Below are 25,708 nucleotides of genomic sequence, written 5' to 3'. Positions count from 1 at the left end.
CATGCATATTAACATATGTGTAACTCCATCTATTGAAAAAAATCCGCATTGTTAATCAGTACACCTAGTAATTATAATAGGTGTGAGGTGGTATCTCATTGTGGTTTCGATTTGCATTTTCCTAAAGCTAGTGAAGTTGAGCATTTTTTCATATATCTGTAGGCCATTTGGATGTCTTTTGGGGGTAAGTGTCTGGTGAGATCCTCTGCCCATTTAAAAAAATATATATACTTTATTGATTTTTTACAGAGAGAAAGAGAGAGGGATAGAGAGTTAGAAACATCGATGAGAGAGGATCATCAATCAGCTGCCTCTTGCACATCCCCTACTGGGGATGTGCCCACAACCAAGGTACATGCCCTTGACCAGAATCGAACCCGGGACCTTTCAGTCCTCAAGCTGACGCTCTATCCACTGAGCCAAACCGGTTTCGGCACTCTGCCCATTTTTTAATTAGATTGTTTCCTTTTGTTGTTGAATTGTATGAGTTCTTTACATATTTTGGATATTAATCCCTTATGGGAGGTATCTATATTTTCTCCTATGTATTTCATTATTTCAGATCTTATAGTTAGGTCTTTGATTCATTTTGTGTTAATTTTTGTGCATGGTGACAAATAACAGTCTAGTTTCATTCTTTTGCAGGTGGCTTTCCAATTTTTCCCAAACCATTTATTGAAGAGCCTTTTCTCATATATTTTTAACTCCTTTGTTAAAAATTATATGTCTATAAAAATATGGGTTTATTTCTGGCCTCTCATTTCTGCCATGGACTGTATGTCTGTTTTTCTGTCAATACCATGCTGTTTTGATTTTGTTGCTTTGTAGTATAATTTGAAGTCAGGACTGTGATACCTCCAGCTTTGTTTTTCTTCCTCAGGATTCCTTTGATTATTCAGGATTGGTATTTTTCTTGTTTGTTTGTTTGTTATTCAGGGTTTTTTTGTTTTGTTGTTGTTGTTTTTTTTGTGTGTGTGTTTCCATACAAATCTGATGATTTTTGTTCTTATATTTCTCTTTTTTTTAGATGCCATTGGAATTTTGTGGGGGATTCAGTTGTCTTTGTATTGCTTTGAGTAATATCGTCATTTTACTATGTTGATTCTTCCAAACCATTAATACAGAATATCTTTACATTTCTTTTTGATTTCTTATTTTTTTTAATTGTAATTGCAAAAGGAATTTTAAAAACTTTTTCTGAAATTTCATTATTAGTTTAAATGAATGCAATGGATTTTTGTACTGTATAGTTATTGATCTATTCAGGTTTCAGTCTCTTGTGAGAAAACTTGATAATTTATAGTTTTTTTTTAGAAAATCATTTTCTATTCCTGGATTTTTTAGTTTATTGGCATAAGATTGAATATAACATTTCTTTTACTTTTTAAAATCTTGTCCATATTGTAGTTTGTTCCCTTTCTTGTTTCTAATTCTGATGTACTTATGTATGTAATGTACTTCTTCAAGTAGGTTTATTATAGCATGAATATATTTTAAATTAAACTTTCATTTTAGCACATGGATGGTATTATGAAAAAGTCTGGAAAGGATTTGGCCTACTCTGATGCCAAATGTGGTTCTTCTTGCATGAAATGAGTTATGAGATGTAAATTGGGAATCTGAAGAGTTGATTATTCTGTAACTATTGCTTCATCTGTGTTGTTTGTTAGTTTTGAGGGTGCATCTTGTTAGACCTGACACCCTCATTATCACATGCTTTTATACAACATACTGTCTTCTCAATAGAACTTTCCCACCCACAAAGTTACCATTTACTTTTCCATGAGAGTATGTTAATTTCGAAGGAGTGTTAACTTTATAAGTAGTATTCTGTTTTCTTTGATTCTATTACCATGAGACTGTGTTTTCTTCTCAACTATATTCATGGTCTAGACAGAGGAATGTAGAAGCGGCTTAGGGTAGATTTCTGGTCTTTTGGGAAACTATCATATTTAATAAACCCATCAACAAGTATTTGATTCCCATGTATCCAAGACTGCTGTAGGTGCTTTGGAGATTAAAAAGATTTCTCAGGCATTTAAAAAAAAACAAACAGCAATTTGACTATGATCAACCTTCTCAGACTGCCTCTCATGACATTGCTCTCATGCGCTCTATGCTTTATTTAGCAGTCCATCTACTTCTTGTTCTGAACATGCAATGCATTCTTTTTCTTTAATGACTTTGAAAAGTGATTCCCAATGCTCTAAATGGCTGTTCTCTTAACATACATTATCAGAGTCCTACCTACCCTTTCTTCAAACTGAAACTTAAGTCTTGTCCCCTTTAGTGAGCCCTTCCCAAGAACAAGTTACCTTAGACTAAAGTCTTCATTTTGAAGAGATAATTAGAATTGTAGATACAGACAATAACTATCATAAGGTATTTGACAAGCTGTGCAATGAAAGCTTTGGGAGCAAAATATGCTAGATGATAGTAAAGATGAATATTTGTAATTGCTTAATGTCATTATCAATCTATTCAGTTTCTTCGGTATCATTGTTGACATGGATTTTCTTTTCCTAGTCAAAAGTAAATTGATATGCAGAGTGGAAAAAAAGCAGGTTTACAGTTGTGAGTACATGGAACACATAGGTTCTTCTTGCATTATTATTTATTAATTATTGTTTTATTTTCCATATAAACCTACTTTTGCACTACTCTGTATATGAATAGGTCTGTATCTATAATCTATAATCTGAATTCGATTTCATCATCTGTTTAGCCTTATGCAGCTGCCACTGCTTTACAAACTAGCATTATGATAAGTCATAAAATAAAACCTTTATGACTTATCCCTCCAATTTTGTTCTTCAACATGTTCTTGGCTATTCTGGGACTTTTATATTTTCATATCAATTTTAGAATCAGCTAGTCAATTATAAAGAAAAGACTGCTAGGTTTTTTATTGAGATTGCATTGATTATGTAGATAAATTTAAGGGAGACCAATGGCTTTTTTTCTTTTTAAAATTAATAAAGTTTTTAAAATTACAGTTGACATACAATATTATATTAGTTTTAGTTGTACAACATAGTAATTAGACATTTATACAACTTACAAAGTGATTACCCTGATAGAAACTTGTCTTCTTAACAAACAATGTTGATTCTCCCAATCTATCAGTATTTTTTACATTTCTTTCAGCAATGTTTTATAGTTTTTAGTGTATAGGTCTTTCACTAGAATTATTTCTAGTTATTTGTTGATATATATAAAAATGCCAATTTTTCTATTTTAATTTGGAATCTTGCTAAATTTAGTTTTTAGTTAGAGTGTAGATTTTTTTTTCTGTGTACTCCATCATAGTATCCATGAATAGACATTTTTATTTCTTCCTTTCCTGTGTTTGTAAGTTCATTTTTATGGCCTTGTTACAATGGTTTGGACCTTGAATACAGTGTTGAATAAAATGGTAAAAGTAGACATTTTTTCTTATTTTTTATCCTAAATATAACAATAGCTGTAAATTTCTTTATGTAATCTCTTTATCAGATTAAGGGAGCTCTCTTTTGATTTTAACAATTTTATTAATGTCCTTTTTGGAGCATCTTTTGAAATAATTAGATGATTTTTTTCTCCTTCATTCTCTCATGAATTTATGTTTATGTGTCATATCTATATGTATAAAAGCCTAAGCAACTGGTCAACTGGTCACTATGATGTGCACTGACCATCAGAGGGGCAGACGCTTAATGCAGGAGCTGCCCCCTAGTGGTCAGTGCACTCCCACAGCAGGAGCGCCACTCAGAGAGCTTACTGAGCTGTGGCTGTGGCAGGTGCAGCGGGGCCAGGATTAGCAGGAGTGATATGGCACCTGGCCCAGGCTTGGGCTCCTTTTCAGCTGCCTGCTACATCCCCCGAGAGGTCACAGATTGCGAGAGGCTGCAGGCCAGGCTGAGGGACCCCACTAGTGCATGAATCTGTACACTGGGCCTCTAGTTTGTCTATTTTCTTGTCATGTTGTTGTCGTATTTTGGTATCAAGGCTATGCTGGCCCATAAACCAATTAAAAGCATTCCCTCTTCTTTGAAATAATTTTGTAAAGACTAGTGTTTTATCAGTGAAGCCATTGGAACTTACAGTTTTCTATGTGAAAAGGTTTTTAACTGCAAATGTAGTTTCTTTAATTGATAATAGTTATTCGGATTTTTTGCTTTTAGCAATTTGACTACTTCATCTAAGTTGTTGAATTTATCGGCCTATTGTTCATAATTTGCCCTTAATCCCCTTTAAATAAGATGTATAGTAATATCTCCTCTTGCATTTTTGATGCCAGTAGTTTATTTTTAGGCATCAGTCTTTATCTCTTGTTCTCTCCATTTTTCACATCTCACCATTCCTCCTGTTACTAGTTTAATATAGGAAAATGCCTAATTTTTGCTAAAACTGTTGCAATAACCTCATACTAGCCTTTCTGTTTATAGTCTTGTTTCCCAGTGTCCCATTCACTTTATTACAGAAAGAAAAAGGGAAAGGGACATATGTAATACTTTCAACAATAAAGATTTTAAAAAATAAAGTGCAAATGTAATTAAATATTTCCCAGCTTGAAACTTTTTACTTATTTTTGTTGGCATTATTATAGACTAGAGGCCCAGTGCACAAAATTTGTGCATGGGGGTGGTGACCCTCAGCCTGGCCTGAACCCTCTCCAATCCAGGATCCCTCGGGGGATGTCTGAGTGTTGGCAGTCTGACATCCCTCTCGCAATTCAGGACCGCTGGCTCCAAACCGCTCGCCTGCCTGCCTGCTTGATTGCCCCTAACCACCTCTTCCTGCTGGCCTGATGCCCCTAACTGCTTCCCTGCTGTCCTTATTGTCTCCTAACTGCCCTCTACTGCTGGCCTGATCGCCTTCTAACTGCCTCTGCCTTGGCCCCTGCCACCATGGCTTTGTCTGAAATGACTCTGGAAGATGTCCAGTCTAATTAGCATATTACCCTTTTATTAGTATAGATGTCCTCCATTTCCCTCCTCTTTCCCCCCTCAACCCAGACCCTTTCCTTCCCTCCCTCTGGCGTGTCCATGGAATATGTATTTATGTTCTTTGGCTATTCTCTTCACTTTCTTTCATCCTGTTCACCCCCATGCCTCCATATCCCCTCTGACATTTATCAGTCTGTACCATGGATCCATGACTCTGGTTCTATTTTATTCATCAGTTTATTTTGTTCATTAGATTCCACACATAAGTGAGATCAAATGGTATTTATCTTTCTCTAATCCCAGTTTCAAACTTTTTAATGGTTACTGAATACCTTCAGAATAAAAATCTAGGCTTCTTCATATGGAATATAAAGCCATTAATGATATGGTCTCTAGGATCCTGTATTTTTCTATTTTCTTCTTCCTTTTTATCTCTTTCTGTAATCCATAGGAAATTATACTTCACTCTCATTATAGCGGTTGTTACTCTTCATCTTAAAATTGAATGTAGCATTTCAGATATGTTATAATCAATACTAAGTAGACAACAATTGTAACTTCTTTACTAAGATTGTTGTTAATATCTCATTGATATTGTCTCAATGTTTATTAAAGTAATAAACATTGATATAATACATTTTATTTGGTATAATACATTTTATTCAATGTATCTTTATATTAATAGCAATATCTAACTGAAAAGCTAAAGTACATATAGCCCAGTTTTAATTTTACTGTTATCTCAAATTATATTAAGTTATAGGCATGCATCTATCTATCTATCTATCTATCTATCTATCTATCTATCTAAAAGGCTAATATGCAAAGTGTCCCTCTGGAGTTCGGGAGTTCTATCACTCACTAAGATGTGCGCTGACCACCAGAGGGTGGTGTGGAACAATGCAAGGCCCCAGCCAGCATTTGACTGCTAAGGAAGGGAGGCCCTGGTTAGCAGCCACAGCCAGGGAAGGAAGGCCCCAGCTGGCAGCCAGTAGGCCCCGATCAGCCCTGATCTCTGGTCAGGCCTAGTGACCTACCCATGCGCAAATTTTATGCACGGGGCCTCTAGTTTGCTATGATCAGAATGCCTATCAAATAGCGGCTTGATCCCTCCTCCCCACACCAGTGAAGATGAGTTTTATTTCAGTTTGGGAGTGTTAGTATTGATATTGACCAGTCACCCAGATGACTGGATGACATAGATTTCTTTCTTTACAGTGTCATTTCCTAGTTTGTATAATTAAGAAACATTCCTCTGACACTGGCTGGATGGTTTGGAGGTAAAGCAGTTGTTTCTTCTCTTGTCAGTTTTCACCTCCTCAGCCCAGGGGAGTCAGGATGTCCCATGTTACACTTAAGAGCCTGAGCGCTTCAAACTTTTATTCTCCTGTTGGGTTTGAAAGGGGGGCGTTATTAGCTCTGTCTTGATGTAGCAGGGGCTCTGAAAGTCTGTTTGGATAACACTGAAGATTGGAGGAAATGTGACTCTGTCTGTGTGTTTTAAGCCCCTAAGGTAAGATCAGAAAGCGTCTGGGGCAGTGAGAGCCAAATAGTTGAAGTCATACATTAATTATGGTCATGAATCATTTTTATTTTTAAAGTCTTTACCATTTGACAAGGTTGTTTGCATAGTACCAGTGAGTTTTAGGCAGCATTTTCCCTCTTTTAAAGTAACAGGCTGTTTTGTTGATTTCTGTTCTAGGTTGATCGTGCCCATTTTTTATTAGAACTATGCTACTATTTTTGATTAAAATAGTTTGTTTCCCTACATGAATGAGTGGTCTTTAATTTGTGTGATCTTTGATTTTAATATGTTATTTTTGAATTATAAATATAGAAAACTATCATGTTAATCTTTCAGTCCCCACTGATCACTAAAAATAATTAAATCTTGGGACTGTGCTTTTACATTCAGGCATTAGTTGATGTTCAGGGCATTTTGAATGCCTCTTTTGTGCCATAGTCTATGCTAAGTACTGGGAATGTACATGAAAAGAGATGTTTTCCCCTATCAGAAAGATCTAATAAGGAAATAGACAAGGAAATAAATAATTGCTGTTAAATGTGGTTCCATAGTCTTTGTTAGTGGTATTCTGTACATGATACATAGAACTCCAGAAGGAGTGCCTCTACTTGTCTGGAATAGTCTGGGAAGGCCTTTGAATAAGAGGTTATGCTTGAGCTGTCTCTTAATATACAGGAGTGTACTTATCTGTTAAAAGACAGGGATGTCTGACATGGTACATGTAAGGAGCTAGAACAGCTCACTCAAAGATACAGAAGCAAGAAATGGCATGATGTGTTTGGAGAACTGTCAGTACCTAGGCATTGCTGTATTGTATTGTGCAAGGTAAGGAATATTAAGAAAAGAAGCTGAAGTTTGCTGGGACCTCATCACATTGAGCATTTCCTTGCTTAAAAATTTCTTCAGAGACACCTTTGTAAGAGGCTACCAGGTGTACTGGTTAATAATGCGGATCTTGTAATCAAAGAAAACACATAATTTCAAGAGAATCATCAAAAGCGCTTTATTCAAGGTAATGCCCATAGCTATAGTTACACATTTCCCCCATCTTTCAGGGAACTTGTGGATATCGTCCCAATAGAACTTTTCTTGTTTTGAGGTAAGCCATTCAGAGACCTAATTTTCCACTTCATACGTTTTGAAGTGCTGCTCTAGAAAGCATGTACCATGCATGGAACAGGTGGTAATATAAAGGAGCAAGATCTGATGAATACGGCAGGTGGGTTAATACTTCCCAGGCAAGATCTTTTACCGTGTCTTTAACTGGTTTTGAAGTATGTGATGGTACGTTATCATGAAGCAAAATTACTTTGCCATGTCTTCGGGCACATTCTGGTCGTTTCACGATCAAAGCGTGGTTCAAATTGATTATTTGTTGTTGGCAGCAATCAGTATTAATGGTTTCACCTTGTTTTAGAAGCTCATAATACACCACACCTTCGTGATCCCACCAAACGCAGAGCATTGTCTTCTTTCCAAAGCGATTTGGCCTTGCAGTCGATGTTGATGGTTGACCTGGATCAACCCATGATTTTGTGCATTTGGGATTCTCAAAATAAATTCACTTTTAAAATATCTATATATTTTATTGATTTTTTTAAAGAGAGGAAGGGAGAGGGAGAGAGAGTTAGAAACATCGATGAGAGAGAAACATCAATCAGCTGCCTCCTGCACACACCCTGCTGGGGATGTGCCCGCAACCAAGATACATGTCCTTGACCAGAATCGAACCTGGGACCCTTGAGTTCATAGGCCGACACTCTATCCACTGAGCCAAACCGGTTAGGGTGAAATAAATCCACTTTTCATCGCCAGTCACAATTCGATGCAAAAAGGACTTTGTTTCATGCCATTGAAGCAACATTTTACTGATGACTTTTTGGTTTTCCATTTGTCTTTTGTTCAGTTGATGTAGCACTGATTTTTCTATCTTTAAAATATTTCCCATCGCTTGTAAATGATCAGAAATTGTTTGCTGAGCAATATTTAATCTTTCTGCAAGTTGTTTTTGTGTTTGACACACATTTTCATCCAATATACTTGCAATTGTTGGTCTTCAAACTTTTCTGGTTGACCTGGACGTTCTTTGTCTTTCACATCGAAATCATCATTTCTAAAGCATTTAAACCAGCGTTCACAAGTGTCTTTAGATGGAACATGTTCACCATAAGCTTCCTGAAATATACAATAACTTTTTCTTCAAAATAAAATAATGAATTAAAACTTCCCGCAAATGCTCTCTTTTTGGCACAAAATTTGACATTTTTAAGCATAAAAATATCTATGTTAACACTTTCAGCAAATTTGACATATGAAGTTTTGAAGCTTGCTGTCAATACAACAAAATAGCATAGATATCAAATCGCGTATATATCAACATATACGTAACTCCATCTATTGAACAAAATCCTCATTATTAACTGGTACACCTGGTATTTCTATCAAGAGTGTACACATGCACCCACAGCAAGAGGCAATAGGACGGCTTCTGTTAGATTCCTTAGGAGCTCTGAGGACACTGCAGAAAAACTCATCTCATGAGCAAACTAGCTATAATAAGAGTTCTCCCCTTTAAGATAACCTAAGAAATCCTTAATAACTGACAGGCAACTTTCAAAAGTGCAGAATATGCCATAAATATTTTTAGTTCATGGAATAATAATAATGATGATGATGATGATGTTGGCAGAGGTATTGGTGCCATCAAATCCCTAATAAAATTAATATCATATATAGGATAATACTTAGGTTAGGATTATTGATCACTTTTTTAAAAACTGAGGCAAAATTTACATCCAGTGATAGAGTAGATCTTAAGTTTAAATTCCTTGTATACACATGTACCTCAGTCAAGATACAGAATATTTTCCTCACCTGGCTTTTTTCACTCAACATAATGTTTTTGATATTCATTTATGTTGTATCAGTGGTGTGTTCTTTTATTGTTGAATAGAATTTCATTGTATGTGTGTGAATAATTCTCCTGTTTGATGGACATTAGGGTTGTTTTCTATGAACAGACTTATATAAACCTTCTGTGGGCATGTTTTTATATTTCTTGAGTAAATACTGAAGAGTAGAAATTCTGGGTCATAGTTAGAAGTATGTTTAATTTTATAATGAATGGTTTTTCAAATGATAGAACTGCATACAAGTTCCAGTTGCTCCATATCTTTGCTCCCATTAGATGTTGTCCTTTTAATTTTAACTATCCTAACAGCTGTGAAATGATATTTCATTATGATTTTAATTTGTATTTCCATGATGACGAAGATGTTGAGCACCTTTTCCTATGCTTATTGGCCATTCTTTTATCTTCTTCTATAAAGAACTTTGTGGGGGTTTTTGCCCATTTTTAATTGTTTTTGTTGTTACTGGTGTGTAAGAGTTATTTAATTACTTCAGACAGACACAGCTTTCTGTCAAATTGATGTTTCATAAATATTTTCTCCCAGTCTGTAGACTAATTTTACATTTTCTTAATGTCACCTTTAGATTTTTAATTTTATTTTGGTAAAGTCTAGTTTATACATTAAAATTTTTATGGTTAGCGCTTTTTGTGTCTTTTCTAAGAAATATTTGCCTACCCCAAAGTTGTAAGAGATTTTCCTATGTATTCTTCTAGAAGTTTTATAATTTTAACTTTTATATTTACTGCGATCTTCTTGAATTAATTATTTGTGAGTATTGTGAGGTAGAGAATGAAATTCATTTTTCCCTATGTTTATCTGGTGTTCCAGCACCATTTATTTAAAAAACTTTACTTTCTCCATTCATTTGTATGGGTTCCTCTGTTTAAAATCAATTGGCCATATATGTGTAGGTTTATTTGTATACTTTTTACTCCGTTCCATTGATTTTTAAAAAATATTTATGCCAGTACCATATTGTTTTGATTATCCTATATAATAAAAGTATAATATGCAAATCGATTGAATGGCAGAACAACCGGTCAATGGGGGTGGGGCTGGCAGTTAGTTGTCTTGAGGCCAGCCATGGTGCATGCCAGTGGGCAGAGGGAGGGAATGGTGATGGGATGGGGGTGGGGCAGCAATCAGTGGTTGCAGGACAATGGGGGCTGGCGCCATCCCCTGATCGCCCACCTGATCGCCTCCCGTAGGGGTGACAGCAGCAGCCAGAGGATGATTCAGGGCAGGGCCGCCCAGCACCGTCCCCAGATTGGCCTGCTGGGGTTGCCTCCCGCAGAGGGAGGCCCATAGTGGCCATGGTGCAGTTGAGGGTGGGGCTGGCTGCTTGCTGCCCATGCTGTCCAGATCAGCCCTCCAGTCACCTCCTGCAGAGGGAGGCCAGACTGTGGCTTATTAGGCCCACTCCCTGGTCCCCTAAGTCATCAGTAGGACAACCCCTGAGGCCTCCCAGACTGTGAGAGGGGGCTGGGTTGAGGGACCCCCCCCCCCCTCAGTGCACGAATTTCGTGCACCAGGCCTCTAGTAGCTTTATAAAAAAGAAAGCCTTGAAGTCTGGCAGGTTTCAAGTTTGTTTTATCTTTTCTAGATTCTTTGTTTTTCTGTGTAAATTATTCTGTCAGCTTCTTTTTATAAAATATATTTTTATTGATTTCAGAGATGAAGGGAGAGGGAGAGAGATAGAAACACCAATGATGAGAGAAAATCGTTGATTGGCTGCCTTATGCATGCCCCCATTGAGGATTGAGCCTGAAAACAGGGCATGTTCCCTGATCTGGAATCAGACTGGGACCTGCTGGTTTATAGGTTGACCTCAGTCACTGAGCCTTGCCAGCTGGGCTATCAGCTTCTTTATTTTCATCCCAAAAAAACACCCAGAGCCTTTTGGGATTGTGATTGTGATTGCAAAACTACTGACCCATATGTAGAAATATAACTATAGCTTTGTATCCTCTGACTTTTAGTTCTAGAAGTTGTTTTGTAGATTTCTAATGATTTTCAACATGAAAATCATGTTATCTGATTTAGCAAATGAAGATAATTTGACCATTTTTAATATGCAAATGTGTAAGAAACACACACACACACTTCCTCTCTCTCTCTCTCTCTCTCTCTCTCTCTCTCTCTCTCTATTAGAAGACAGAGACCAAGAAAAACCCAAACCTGTAATTAAACCAAAAAAGAAAATAGCTCGGTATTTCTTAATGTTGCTTGTTTCAATGTGGCTGCTACTTTAAATCAGTCTTCTTTAATTGAGGTCATTAATTTTTTTTATGGATTTTCTCCTGGTAACCAGCAATCCACTTCACTTTTCTTGGGCCTCAGTTCTACATCTGTAAAATGGTAGATTTGGCCAGATAATTTTCCAACGTCTCTTCCATGCTCTTGTGAGTTCTTCATTTTAGTTCTCAACATAACAAAGGCAGTCAGGCAGGGATGGAAAGGTTGATTTTAAAGCATATTGTATTTCATTATAAATATGCTAGAAAATTGTGAAACAATCAGTTTGGGTTTATTATTAATTCTGACTATCCTGGAAGAATTGTCCCCATTTTATTCCATTTACTGTATATCTGTGGTTCAGTGTTGAGAGTTTATAGTTAACTCACTTAAAATTTTCTACAACTTTTATTTCTAGGCTTCATAGAGCCCAGTGTGCAATTAAACAGACTCAGGTAACTGTTCAGAAAATTGGAAAAGAAATTGAAGAAAAATTAAGACTCACATCTACAAGCAATGACCTGGTAGGTTTTAAAAATATATTTACCCGTTTAATATCTTGATTTCTACATATAATCATCATATTCTTCTTATAGTAATTTCCTTTCTCCCCAAAAAACTTTAGGTAGTTTTTCTTTCTTTTTTTCCTTAATGGTTCACTGAGACTTCTATTGGCATTTAAATGTTGGAAATAAACTTTCACATCTGCTAATAATGTAACATACAAAGTGCCTGCCTTTTTCTGCTAGATGAAACTTTAGATTACATAGAGATACTTAGAAGATATTAAAAGCCATTTTATTAATGTCTTATGAATGTGAACTCTAGACATGAACTGTACAGTGATGGAAAAATAGCTGCCAGAAGAAAATAAAAACTTTAGACCTGCTTTAAAAGATGAATTTAAAATTATTTGGATTGAATTTAATAAGCTGGTTTGTAGACAGTGTTCTCTTTTGGGAAAGATTCTTTTAATGAGGCTTTTCCAAAAAAATAGAAAATCCATTCCAAATAGACAGATTTAAGATGTTAGTATGATTATTGGTCTTTGTAGTGGAGAACAAAAATAATACTTTTGGAGTGAAGATTGTGTCTATGTAAGTGGAATAGTGGTTATAACTAATACACTGAGGTTTTTTCAAAATGAAGCCACATGGCTATGGAGAGCTTTCGATGAAATTTGTGCTTTGAATTATGATACTTAAAAAAACATTTAAATCCTAAATGAAGCCCTAACTAAAATTTTGTAAGTTATTTGTTTGCACACTATCAACTTGGCAGAAGGCCTTATATCATACCCAAACAGAAATTTCATGTTTCCTTGAAGTTTTGTCCAAGATAATAATTTAATAGATGAGCCATAGTAATGCAGCAATGCAGTTAACTTACACAGACTTCTCTCTCATGGAATCTGAAATTAATGGATGAAAACATATTTAAACTATACACATTTTCTGATTTTGATCTATAAATGACAGTTTCATGTAGTTCAGCCTAATATATAAAATGTCTAGTGCTGTACCTGGCACATACAAAACATGGTAGCTGCAATAACTACAGTAATAATACTTCACTTATTATTTATATGACTTTTCTTGCTTATGGAAAATCTTTTATTTTGGAGGGGCTGTTAAACCACCTCTTATTCAATAAAGGACCAGATTCCAGGCCACAAGTATATTGGAGGAGGAGGAAAAACAGCTAATTTTAATCCTTTCTATATTGTACAAAATGCCACATTTTTAGAACCTTTGGGGAGAAATTGATAGGTTTTATTTTTCTTATTTTTCCTCTTCTAAGTCAAGACTGGGAAATTACTTATTTTATTAAATAACTGCATATGCTTTGTCTCAGTAAGGAAAATGTATGTTTAATCCTATTTTTCTAAATATAAGTGGTGACATACAGAGCAAGGTGATAGAATATATGAGTTAAAGAGGTCAGGTTCAGAGGTTCACAGTGTGTTTTTACACTGCCTAATCAACCTGGAAGGAAATCATTGGATTTTTCTGAACTGGAAGTGAACCTAGAAATCATCTAGTCCCCTTAATAGCCCCACTTAAAACCACACTCCTCTCAGTACATTCTGTCTTCCTTGCTTTGTCTCCATAGTATTTATTATCCTTAAACATATATCTTATATATGTATTTTGCTCGACTATAAACTCTGTGAAGGGAGAGAGTTTTGTCTTCTCCTCCACTCCCAGTATTCCCCAATGCCTAGGAAAGTGTTTGATACACAGTAGCTACTCAGTAAGTATTTGTTGAGTTTAAGAATGAATCTAGTGTAATCTCTTATAAAAGGACAGGAAAAATGAGGCCTGAAGAAAGGAAGCAACTTTCCCATATCATTTGACAAGTAAAGACAGAAATTTTGGTTTACTAGTACTTGTCTCCATGCAGGGAATAATTCCATGTACTTGTTCATGATCTACTTTAAGCTTTGCCTGTAGCAAATTAGACACTTTTACTATTATCTCTTTTTTCTCGTTCTCTTTCCATATTGGCCCAATGATACTCCATTCTAAGCATTTTCAATGTACAGAAATTAATTTTAATTTTAGCATAAGTAAAAATAGTCAGAAGACGTATATGCAGCTGAAAAGAATCAGATTATTTCCAAGATCAACCCTGTTATAAGAAATTGGGTTTAGCCGAAACCAGTTTGGCTCAGTGGTAGAGCGTCGGTCTGCGGACTGAAAGATCACAGGTTAGATTCCTGTCAAGGGCATGTACATTGGTTGCAGGCACATCCCCAGTAGGGGGTGTGCAAGAGGCAGCTGGTTGATGTTTCTCTCTCATCGATGTTTCTAACTATCTCTCTCCCTTCCTCTCTGTAAAAAGTCAATAAAATATATTTTAAAAAAAGAAGATAAAAAAAAGAAATTGGATTTATATTTGATGACTTTCAAAGATTTGTCATCTTCTCACATTATATCAATATCCAACATAATTTTTTGGCATTTAATTATGTTTCTCATGAAATTTCTGCAGTTGTCATCTGGAATTTTTGCTTAAATGTTTTAGATTTTGTCATATGCCTTTCCTGTATCTGTTGTTTTGTCTTTGATTTTTGAATGTTAATTCAAGTTCACATTCCTGGGGAAAGCCCCTTTGTTAATGATGAATTATTGTTTTTCTATGTATGACTAAATTTAATTTGCTAAAAAATTTTAAAGGATTTTTGCATCTATTGTAGTATATTCATGAAGAATATTGGTCTGTGGTTTTGTTTTCTTGTAATCTTTTTGTCTGCTTTTGTTGTCAGGATAATCTTGGTCACACCAAGTAATTGGGAAGGATTCCCTCTTCTGTTTTCTGGAAGAATATGTATAGAATTGGAATAATTATTAAATGTTTGATAGAATTTAACAATGGAGCCATATGGGTCTGGAGTTTACTTCATGGATTTTGAACTAGGAATTCAGTTCTTTAATACTTGTAGGATTATTGAAATTATTTATTTTTTTGTTGTTGTTATTGATCTTCACTCTAGGAAATTTTTCCCCTATTGTTTTTCAGAGACAGAATGGAAGGGATGAAGGATGGGAAAGGGAGAGGGAGAAGGAAAGGGAGAGGGAGAAAAACATTGATGTGAAAAACATACATCTATTGGTTGTCTCCTGAACCCACCCTGATCAGGGAACTGAACCCATGACCCTTCGGTGCCCCAGTTGATGCTCCAGCCACTGAGCATACTCACCAGGGCATTACTTATTTCTTGAGTGATCTTTGGTGGTTTGTTTTTCAAGGATTTGTCCATTTCATTTAAGAGCTCAATTATTTTAATTTCAAATGGGTGTGTAGTTTTTTTTGTTTGTTTGTTTTGTTTATAATTACACTAGAGGCCTGGTGCCTGACCTGCACTCTCTTGCAGTCCGAAGCCTCAGGGGATGTCTGACTGACGGCTTAGCAGGCCTAAGCCATCAGTCGACATCCTTAGTGCTGCTCCAGAGGTGGGAGAGGTTCCCACCACCACCATTTCACCATTGCACTCGCCAGGTGTGAGCCTGCCTTCTGGCTGAGCGGCGCTACTCCCCGGGGGAGCACACTGACCACCAGGGGGCAGCTCCTGCATTGAGTGTCTGCCCCCTGGAGGTCAGTGCGTGTCATAGCAACCGGTCATTCTGCTGTTCGGTTGATTTGCATATTAGCCTTTTATTATATAGGATTGCTATAATGAGCATTTTTTAAATATCTTTATTGGTCACTCATGTCTCTTAAGAAGTGTAGGTTTAAATACGTTTATTTATTTAGTAATACAAATATGTTTGCCCATTAAAAAATTAAGCTCTTTAGTTAGATTTACAGAAAACTTGCAAAGAAAATTTAGAGTTTCCATATACCTTTCACAAGTTTCATTGGATAATGGTATTTAGAAACAAGATCTGAACACTGGATGTGCTTGTTGCTACTGGATTTGTAACTGCTACCAGGCTCTCTCAGTGGACAGAGCCGATACATACAAGCATCTTTCTATATATATTCAAATAAACATGAGTTTATTTGAATATATAAAACTCTAACACCACAGGGTTTATTCTAGCCCTCCCCCCTCACTTTATTTGTAGCATCCTTTTCCGATAGTGAGAAACCTGGCTTCGATTTTCTACAATCTCTTTACTTATTTTTTTCACTTCTGGTATACATGTAGTTTCAGATTTCTCCCCCTCATTTGTAAATGGGATTTTTGTCTTCTGTTAGAGTGAGAGAGGATGAGTTTTAGATTTATGGAATCATTACAAAGACAGTACAGAGAGTTATCTCATATACCCCACCCCTACCAGTTTCCCTGTTATGAACATAGAACATTTTTCACAATTAAAGAAGCTGTATTGAGAAGTTATCATTAACTAAAGTTCATCTTTTATTCAGGGTGGAGAGTGAGGAAGGGAGAATTTTTTTTTTTTTTTCTGGATACAAGTCATTTTTTGTTATGTGTGTTATGAATATTTTCTTCCAGTCTGTAGCTTTCCCTTATGTGTTTTAAATGATGTTTTTAAAAGAGCAAATGTTTTAAGGTTGATGAGACCCACCAGTGTGTTTGTTTGTTTGTTTGTTTGTTTGTTTTATGTGCCCTGCCGGGTGGCTCAGTTGGTTGGAGCACCGTACACCAAAAAGGTGGAGGGTTTGGTCCTAATTGGGATGAGTATGGGAGGCAGCTGATTGATGTTGCTCTTTGACATGGATGTTTCTCTTCCTCTCTCTCTAAAATCAACAAACATATCTTTGAATGAGGATAAAACAAAATTTATTTACTGTGTTTTTTATAAGAAATCTTTGCCTAAACCAAAGTCATGTAAATTTTTTCCTGTGTATTACTCTAGAAGTTTTATAGTTTGGGGCTCTGCATTTATATCTCTGATCCATGTCAAGTTAGTCTTTCCCCATTTAACTGTTTTATAATGTTTGTCTAAAATCAATTGATCATATATGAGTACTAGAGGGCCGGTGCATGATATTTGTGCACTGGGTGTGGGGGTTTCTTAGCCCAGCCTGTGCCCTTTCGCAGTCCCGGGCCCCTCAGGGGATGTCCACCTGCTGGCTTAGGCCCGCTCCCCATGGGCCTAAGCAGGCAGACAACCCCCACTGCTGGAGAGGAAGGAGAGGCTCCTGCCACTGAGCTCACCAGCCATGACCCTACTTCTGGCTCAGCCGCACTCCCGCTGTGGGAGCAGACTGACCATTAGGAGGCAGCTCCTGCATTGAGTGTCTGCCCCCTGGTGATCAGTGTGCATCATAGCAACCACTCGTCCTGCCATTTTATTATATAGGATATCAATTTCTGGATTGTCCACTTTGTTCCATTGAACTATATGTCTATCTTTCACAAATATTAGTCCTGCTATTTTTAGATTCATTGTTGTAAAACCAAATAGAGCAAAATCTTTAACTTTGTACTTCGTTTTTAAAAATTCTGTTCAGTTTTCCAGGTTCTTTGTATTTCCAAGTAAATTTGAGAATCAACTCAGTTTCTACAAAAAAAAAAAAAAATGCCTGCTAGAATTTTGATAAGGATTTATAGATCAATTTTTAGGGAATTGCATCCTATCTAATTCTGTAATCCATGAACACGGCATATCCCTCTTATTTAGATTTTCTTTAATTCTCTAAATAATATGTTGTAGCTTTCACTGTAGAGATTTTTGTGCATCTTTTGTTAGAGTTATTTCTAAGATTGGGAGTTTTTGGTGGGGCATGTTTACAAATGGCATTATTTTTGAATTTTTGTTTCTCTTTTGTTTGCTGCTGCTATATATTTTAATACAATTTATTAAACTTCATCTTGTAATCTTTTTAAAAAATATATATTTTATTGATTTTATACAGAGAGGAAGGGAGAGAGATAGAGAGTTAGAAACATCGATGAGAGTCATCGATCAGCTGCCTCTTGCACACCCCCTACTGGGATGTGCCCGCAACCAAGTTACGTGCCCTTGACCGGAATTGAACCCGGAACCCTTCAGTCCCCAAGCCGATGTTCTATCCATTGAGCCAAACTGGTCCCGGCTCATCTTGTAATCTTATTATATATTAACTTTTTAGTTTGATATTTATTTTGTAGATTTCTTGGGATTTTTTATGTAAACCATTGCACCTGCAAACTTGGATGGCTTTTTGTGCTTTATTATTTTTTTTCTGTCTTATTTCAGTAGCCAAGACATATAGTTATAATGTTGAATAAACGTGATAAAAGTGGAAATACTTTCCTTGTTCCTGACTATAGGGAAAGCTATTTCATTCTTTTTCCATTAAATACATACAATGTTAACCATTTTCTTTATTGGGAAGTTCCCTCTTATTCCTAGTTTCTGAGGGTTTTTATTGTGAATGAATGTTGAATTTTGTCAAATGCCTTTTCTGCATCTATTGAAAAAGTTATTTTCTCCATGATTCTGTTATTATAGTGAACTACATTGATTTAATTTCACATTGCATTTCTTGAATGAAGCTGAATCAATTGATATATAATATATTTTTGTATCTTGCTGGGTTTGATATAGTAATAATTTGAGGGTTTTATGCCTATATTTATCAGGAATATTGGAATGCAGTATTTTAAATTACTTTATCAGATTGGTATTAGGATTGTAATAGCCTGGTAAAATTATTGGGGCAGTGTTTCTTTTTCCTATCCATTTTTACTAGAAGCACAAGCCTCCTGGATTTTAAATGTTTTCTAGCATTCTGCTGAAATTTACTATCTTTGTATGCGTTATGAGAATATTTTACTTATTCTTACTTAGCATCTTGAAATAGTGGCTTTAAAGTTTTTGTCTGATACTTTGAACATCTGGGTCATCCTAGGGTTGGCATATGTTTGTTGTCTTGTCCCTAGAGAGTAAGTCACATTTTCCTGGCTTATCTTATACTGGGTAATATTGCATAGTATCTGAGACACTGTGCATATAATCTCGTGGAATCTCTGGATTTTGTTACTTTGCTCTGAAGAATATAGATGCTTTTATTTTAGCAGATAGTTAACTTGGTTAGGCTTAAAGTGCACTCAACATTGGCTCAGATTTCAGTTCACTACTTTTACACTTAAGCACAATAAACATGCATGTTTGCCTCATGTGTTTGGGGTATAGGATTTATTCAAAGACAGATTGAATTTAAGCAGAATTTGGGTGTCTGTTCTTGGCTTCCTTCTCTCTGATTGCCTCGATTGCCTCATTTTTTTTCTCTTGGTTCCTGTGACCAGAAAGATAGTTATACAGAAAATGGGACACTCAGCCAGCATTGGCTGAGAGGTTGAGCATTGACCTATGAACCAGGAGGTGATGGTTTGATGCCAGTCAGGGCACATTCCTGGGTGGCGGGCTCAGTCCCCAGTGTGGGGCATGCAGGAGGCAGCGGATCAAGGATTCTCTCTCATCATTGATGTTTCTTTAAAAAAAAATTTTTTTTTTTATTGATTTCAAAGAGGAAGGGAAAGGGAGAGAGAGAGAGAAACATCACTGATGAGAGAATCATTGATTGGCTGCCTCCTGAATGCCCGCTACTGGGAACCGAGCATGTACCCTTGATGGGGATTGAACCTGCACCCTTCAGTCCACAGGCTGACACTCAAACCAGCTAGGGCTCATCATTTCTATCTCTCCCTCTCCCTTTCTCTCTGAAATCAATAAATATAAATATATATATATTAAAAAGCCACAGAAAAGGGCAAATTCACACTGCATGTGGATTGCCTGCACCAGGTTCTGAGTCTCCTCTGAAATCTGCCTGCCATTGATTCCCAAACTCTCAGGGGGTAGCTTTTTGTATTTTATCTAGAGTTTATAGCTATTATTTATGGGAGGACCAGTTTGTACTCCGTCTCTTAGAAGCAGAACTCTGGACATCTTGTTATGATACACTTGTTGCTTTATCTTCCTAGCTGGACCCAAGTTCGAGTGCCAATGAATTTATGAAATTAATGAATTGCATTAAGTATCTAAGGACGTTTCCCCCTTTCTTGGTGGTTGAGTAGATGTAGGTGCAATAGAAACTACTTAAAAATGACCGAAGTAAATTTGTTGACTTATGGGACAACTGCCAACTTTTTTTCAGATTGTCAATTACTTTCAAATTTTTAGGAAAACTAATATAGATGATTATGCCCCAATTCACAAATCTTGTGTCTTCAAGACCTCTTTACATACTTACAATTTGTAAAGACCTCAAAAACTTAAATTTATTGATAATGTCTAGGTTAATAAAAGATCAATAATATTTCACATTTACTTCTGCAATCTATCTATTGTGATATCACAAATCTGGAACACTCCACTATATACAGTTAAAAGAAAATGGGAGGGGGAAAAAGAGATAATGGCTTAATATTATGAAAAATATTTTTGATGTCAAAGACAATAAAACAGTCTTAGGAACCCTAATTGTTTTCTGGACCGTGCTTGGAGAACTTTTGCCTGAGGCTTTTTAGCTCAGAAGGATCTATAAGAACAAAATTGTTTCCTTTAATATATCATTAGTCTGTCATTCTGAAATGAACTTTTAACCTTGCCCGTCACTGTATCTGTGAAGACCCATATTAGGAATATGTGTGTTTGCAAAGAGATGAATTATCTGTGATTTTTCAGGTCAGTGTTGTATAAAAATATTAAAATCCAATTAAAAGTGATTCATTGGAGATGCACATTTGAAATTAACTATATTTGGAGTAAACAGATAAATAGAATGCACAAACCCATTAGAAGACACTTATGGAACATTAAGCTATGTGAGCACTTACCTTAAATGCAATAGATCAGAATCAGATCCCATCTGGTCAGGGTTTGTTTACTCATCAGAAATTAAAGCCAACAATCCTGGTTTTGAATGACTTGATATATTTTTGTAAATGGGCCAGTTTTTGCACATGGACCATAATACAAACACATATACATATGCCTTCCAGTATTTAGATTAACTTGTACCCTCAGTTCTTTTATTTTAGAAAACATATCCTAATTGTGTGTGTATTCTGGAGTAGCAGAGCAGATTGGCATATCTGTGTTCTCTGAAAAGCTGTTTGTTTTTTTTCCTTATATTTTCTCCCTGTTCAGGTAGAGTTCAGTTTATATATTTTGTAGGAAAAGTTAAGTTAAGGAAATTGAATACTTATCTCTTTGTGGAAAAAGATTGCTTCCTAAGAATTTACATATTTATTTCCTCAGTGATCTAAAAACACCTTAGGGCTTCCTGATCACATTATTGACAAGAAACAAATTGCTCCTTGATTCTTTTTTCTCTAATGATAAGCCATCTATTTGACTTTTGTCTGATTTTTACAGTAGGTTGGCAGAGTAAAATGGCTTTTGTCTCCAGTAGACCCAAGCTCTTAGAAAGCAGAAACCATTTCTTATTTATCTAAAAGCACATAGTAGGCATTTCATTAAATGTTTGCTTTGTTCAGGAGACATTGATTAGGAACTCATATTTCATAGAGTTTTCCTGCCAAATAGAATAACAATAATTGGAAATAAGCTTCTCTGCTTGTTTTCCTGGATTAAATGTTTTTTAACAGCTCATGCCATCTGTTTAGAATCAGTATTTCAGAGATGAGGAAGAAAGCATTTTGGGTGAGAAGTGATAACTATAAAGTTTTATATACAACTGCCAAAAGTCCTTTTCCGTGCCCATTCCTTCCACAGGGCCATACCATTGCTCATCTTGCTGAGTGCCCATGATTCCTCATTGTATGTGAATCAAATAAGGATGCTGACTTTTAGTGTTCTCTGCCAGCTAATCCCATGGCTTAGTAACCTATTCAGTTTATTTAATTTACTTTTATATTTTAATTGGTATATATCTTAGGACAGAGACAAGAGTTTATTAGGTACAGCCAATTTGCTATTTCGGTAAGATTTATGTTGTGGAAAATCAAGGAAGGTATATTATTAACACTATTGACAAACACCAGGAGAAAAAAATCACATCTATTTTAAAATGCAGTACTTGCAACAATGAATATATATATATTTATTGTCTCCAGTAGAGACAATATATATATATATATATATATATATATATATATATTCATTGTTGGGGTAGGATTTCAGATTTTATCTGGAGGTAAATTCTGACAAGGAAGTCTAGCAAAATCTAGATTAAAAGGAAGTCTGAATAAAATTCAAACCTTGGTTTTATAGGTTTAAGTGGGAAGTATTTTTATGGAAAGATAGTTAACAAACTTATTTAGCAAAATTAATTGTGTCTCTTGTAGATGTGTCCAAGATTTGTTTTATTAAATGAACATTCAGCAAAGTTGACTTTTTTGGAAGTATAGTTCCATAACTTTAAAAAAAATTATTATTTAGAATAGTTTTAGGTTTACAGAAAAATTGTGCAGGAAGTACAGAAAATTTCCATGTCTCCTGTTCTCCCCCTCCCCCCAATTTCTTTGTTATTAATATCTTACATTAGACTGTTACATTTGTTACAATTGTTCAATCAATATTAAGGCAGGCAATCTCTTTGGTAATTTTTACACCAAACTTTTGGGTAGCTAGTTGGTTGATGAGTTCTTCAGCCTTCTTAAGATTCTACACTTTTCCACAGCTTGATCTATGCTTCTCAGCGTGTTTGTGTGTGTGTGTGTGTGTGTGTGTGTGTGTGTGTGTGTTTTGTGTGTGTGTGTGTGTGTGTTTCTTTTTTAATTTATAACAGGAGGTTCAAACTTGTCATTGACTTCAAAATACTGAATAAAATCCTTCCATTGAGTTTCACTTGAGAACTGTTCACTATGAGATTCTTCTTCATTCTTCAGTTTACCTTTTCTGGAGCATTTTCTTTTTTCCTTCTGAATCTTGAAGTTTTCTGTTCAGAGTGTTTATTATGTAATTTTTAAATTTATTCCACATATGTAAATGGAAAGAAGTTTATGGTTCATCTGTAGGGAAATCTGAGATAGCTGTTTCTGTAATAATCCCATTGACATCCAGCTGGTGTGTGTGTGTGTGTGTGTGTGTGTGTGTGTGTGTGTGTGTGTGTACAGTTGGAGTTACAGCTCTCCATTAGACCTCCACTGATATTACTGATATTTACCTGGCTGGGAGGAGTAGGAGTAGAAGTGCTTTGATTTCCCACACATGGCTTCCACTGATAGATATTAGAACATCTTGGTTCAGTTTGGAAAGGATGGAAATCTACTTTTTGTTTTTTTGGATTTGCCTGTCTGTATTTTTCATATCAATGGAGTCTGTGGCATTTTTAAACTGATGACTTTCACTTAGCATAATGTTTTCAGTGTTGTTGCATATATCAGTACTTTATTTCTTTTTATTGCCAAATAATATTCCATCGCATGGATGTGCCATGTTTTATTTCTCTATCAGTGATGAACATTGTATTGTTTCCTCTATGGTGGTTATAGGTAATGCTGCTGTGAACATTCACATTCAGGTTTCTGTGTGGATATGTTTTCAGTTGTCTTGGGTGTACATACCTAGAAGTGGGACTGCTGTGTTTAACATTTTGAGAACTCCCACTTCTTTTCTGATATTCATTTTTGTCTTACTGTGTTTTGTTGTTAGGAAAGGGTTGTTAGGTATTTTGTAGCGTCTTTTAGGTTCTTAGAAAGAACTGTCCCCAGACTTTAGATTTACTTATTCTCTTTTTCGTACACCTGTACTCTTTTCATTAAAATTATGGGTGCTTATAATTAAGTTATTGAATAGATAAATTAGATGAGTATTAAAGTGCTTTAAACCATTACTTATTTTGAAATATTATCAATGTATAATGATTCATAGCCATGACTTTTATATTAATACATTTTTCTGTGCTTTTAATTATTTAGAAAAAAGAAAGTGAGTGTCTGCAATTAAATATTTTGGTGCTTCGAAATGAACTGGAAAGACAAAAGAAAGCTTTGGGACGGGAGATGGCAATACTGCATAAGCAACAAATTGCATTACAGGACAAAGGTAAGTAAAAACACCTTGCAGATCGTCTTACCTCACATTTACACTTGCCTTTCTTCATAGGCTCAAATTGTCATCTTTGTATAAACACGCTGATATAACTTAAAAACTTTTTTGAAGTATTTTGAAAAAACTTTTTTTGAAGTATTTTGAAGATTCATACAGAAAAATATACAAATGTATACACACACTCTATATTTCCTGATGCTCCCTTCAATTCTGTATATCTCAGCCAGACTAACTGCCACCTTGACTTAATATACCAAACATTGATTTTGCCTAATTTTGAACTTTATACAAATAGAATCACATAATATGTACATTTTATGTACTGGATTTACTTCAACATTTGTTTGTAAAATTCATTTCTACCTACATGTAATACAGTCTTAGTTTTTTCTTACTGTCGGTAGTATTTCATTCTATGAATATGAATTTATTCTTGCTTTTGGCATTTTAGTAATTTCTAGGTTAGGACTATTATAGATATTGTTTCCATGAATGTTATAGTCCATGTTTCTTAATGAAGGTTTTTTGGTTTGTTTTTGTTTTTGCATTTCTGTTGGATATAAACCTAGGATCAAGCTTTCTAAAGTGGTTTTGACAGTTTATCTCCTTTTAGTCCAGCAGTGTATTGTCCTGTATCCTTGTCTCTTGTCCTATAGCCTTGTCAGCATCTGGGATCAGGCCTAAACAGGCAGTAGGACATCCCTCTCACAATTCAGGGCTGCTGGCTCCCAACTGCTCCCCTTCCAGCCTGATTGCCCCTAACTGCCCTTCCCTACAGGCCTGGTCACTCCTAACTGCCCTCCCCTGCAGGCTTGATTGCCCCCAACTGCCTTTCCCTGCCAGCCTGGTCCTTCCCAACTGCCCTCCCCTGTTCTCCATCTTGTGGCGGTCATCTTGTGTCCACATGGGGGTAGCCAACTTGTGTGTTGGAGTGATGGTCAATTTGCGTATTACTCTTTTATTATATAAGATACCTTTATGTGAACTAATGTTCCATTTTATAAGTTTTTTTTTTTAATGGCTTTTTTTGTGAACAATTTAGGAAATACTTGCCTACTTTAATATCACAAAGATCTTCCTCTGTGTCTTCTCTTAAGTCATTTACTATTGTACTTTTTACATGTATATCTGTAATTCATAAGGAATTGATTTTTTGTGTGTATGATGTAAGGTAAGAGTCAAGATTCATTTTTTTTTTATATAGTCACCACTTATTGAAACCCGTCTGTTCTCCATTGCATTGCAGTTTCACTTTTATCATAAATCAGGTGACCATGTACTGGCATGTCTAGTACAGAACCCTCTGTTCTAGTGCACTGAACTATTTTCCTATTCTTTTGCCATTATCTCAGTGTTTTAATTTCTCTCAAGTTATAATTGATCTTGCTATCAAAATTATTCTGCTTAGTTGTTCTTCAAGATCACCTTCTTTATTCTTATCCTTTTGCATTTTTATATGAATGTCTGCACAGAAAAGAAAATCTTGCTAGGATTTTCCATAGGATTACGTTTAATTTATTTACCAATCATTATATATGATTTACAATGAGTCTTCTAAAACCAGAAAATGGTATATGCCTTTATTAGGTCTTCTTTGTAAAACACTGAAATTAACTAACTTTGGTATATGGATGTTTCCCATGATTTATTGAGTTTATTTGTTTTTTTGATGTTTTATGATACTATTGT

At 35.6% G+C, this 25,708-nt stretch overlaps 1 protein-coding gene across 4 annotated transcripts in view; it reads left to right on the top strand.

Moving 5' to 3' along the window:
- UVRAG (UV radiation resistance associated) overlaps positions 1 to 25,708 on the top strand; it is a 262,695-nt gene that overhangs the window by 85,870 nt on the left and 151,117 nt on the right. For all 4 annotated transcript variants that reach the window (XM_084893381.1, XM_084893380.1, XM_084893382.1 and 1 more), the window contains 2 exons: positions 12,019 to 12,124; positions 23,887 to 24,013. In XM_084893381.1, coding sequence (XP_084749507.1) covers positions 12,019 to 12,124; positions 23,887 to 24,013 — 233 coding nt within the window. The remainder of the gene's footprint in view (positions 1 to 12,018; positions 12,125 to 23,886; positions 24,014 to 25,708) is intronic.

This window comes from Pipistrellus hanaki (genome assembly GCF_964339955.1).
Source record: "Pipistrellus hanaki genome assembly, chromosome: 9".
NCBI classification, from domain to species: Eukaryota; Metazoa; Chordata; class Mammalia; order Chiroptera; family Vespertilionidae; genus Pipistrellus; species Pipistrellus hanaki.
This window is presented reverse-complemented; position numbering and strand designations above follow the sequence as displayed.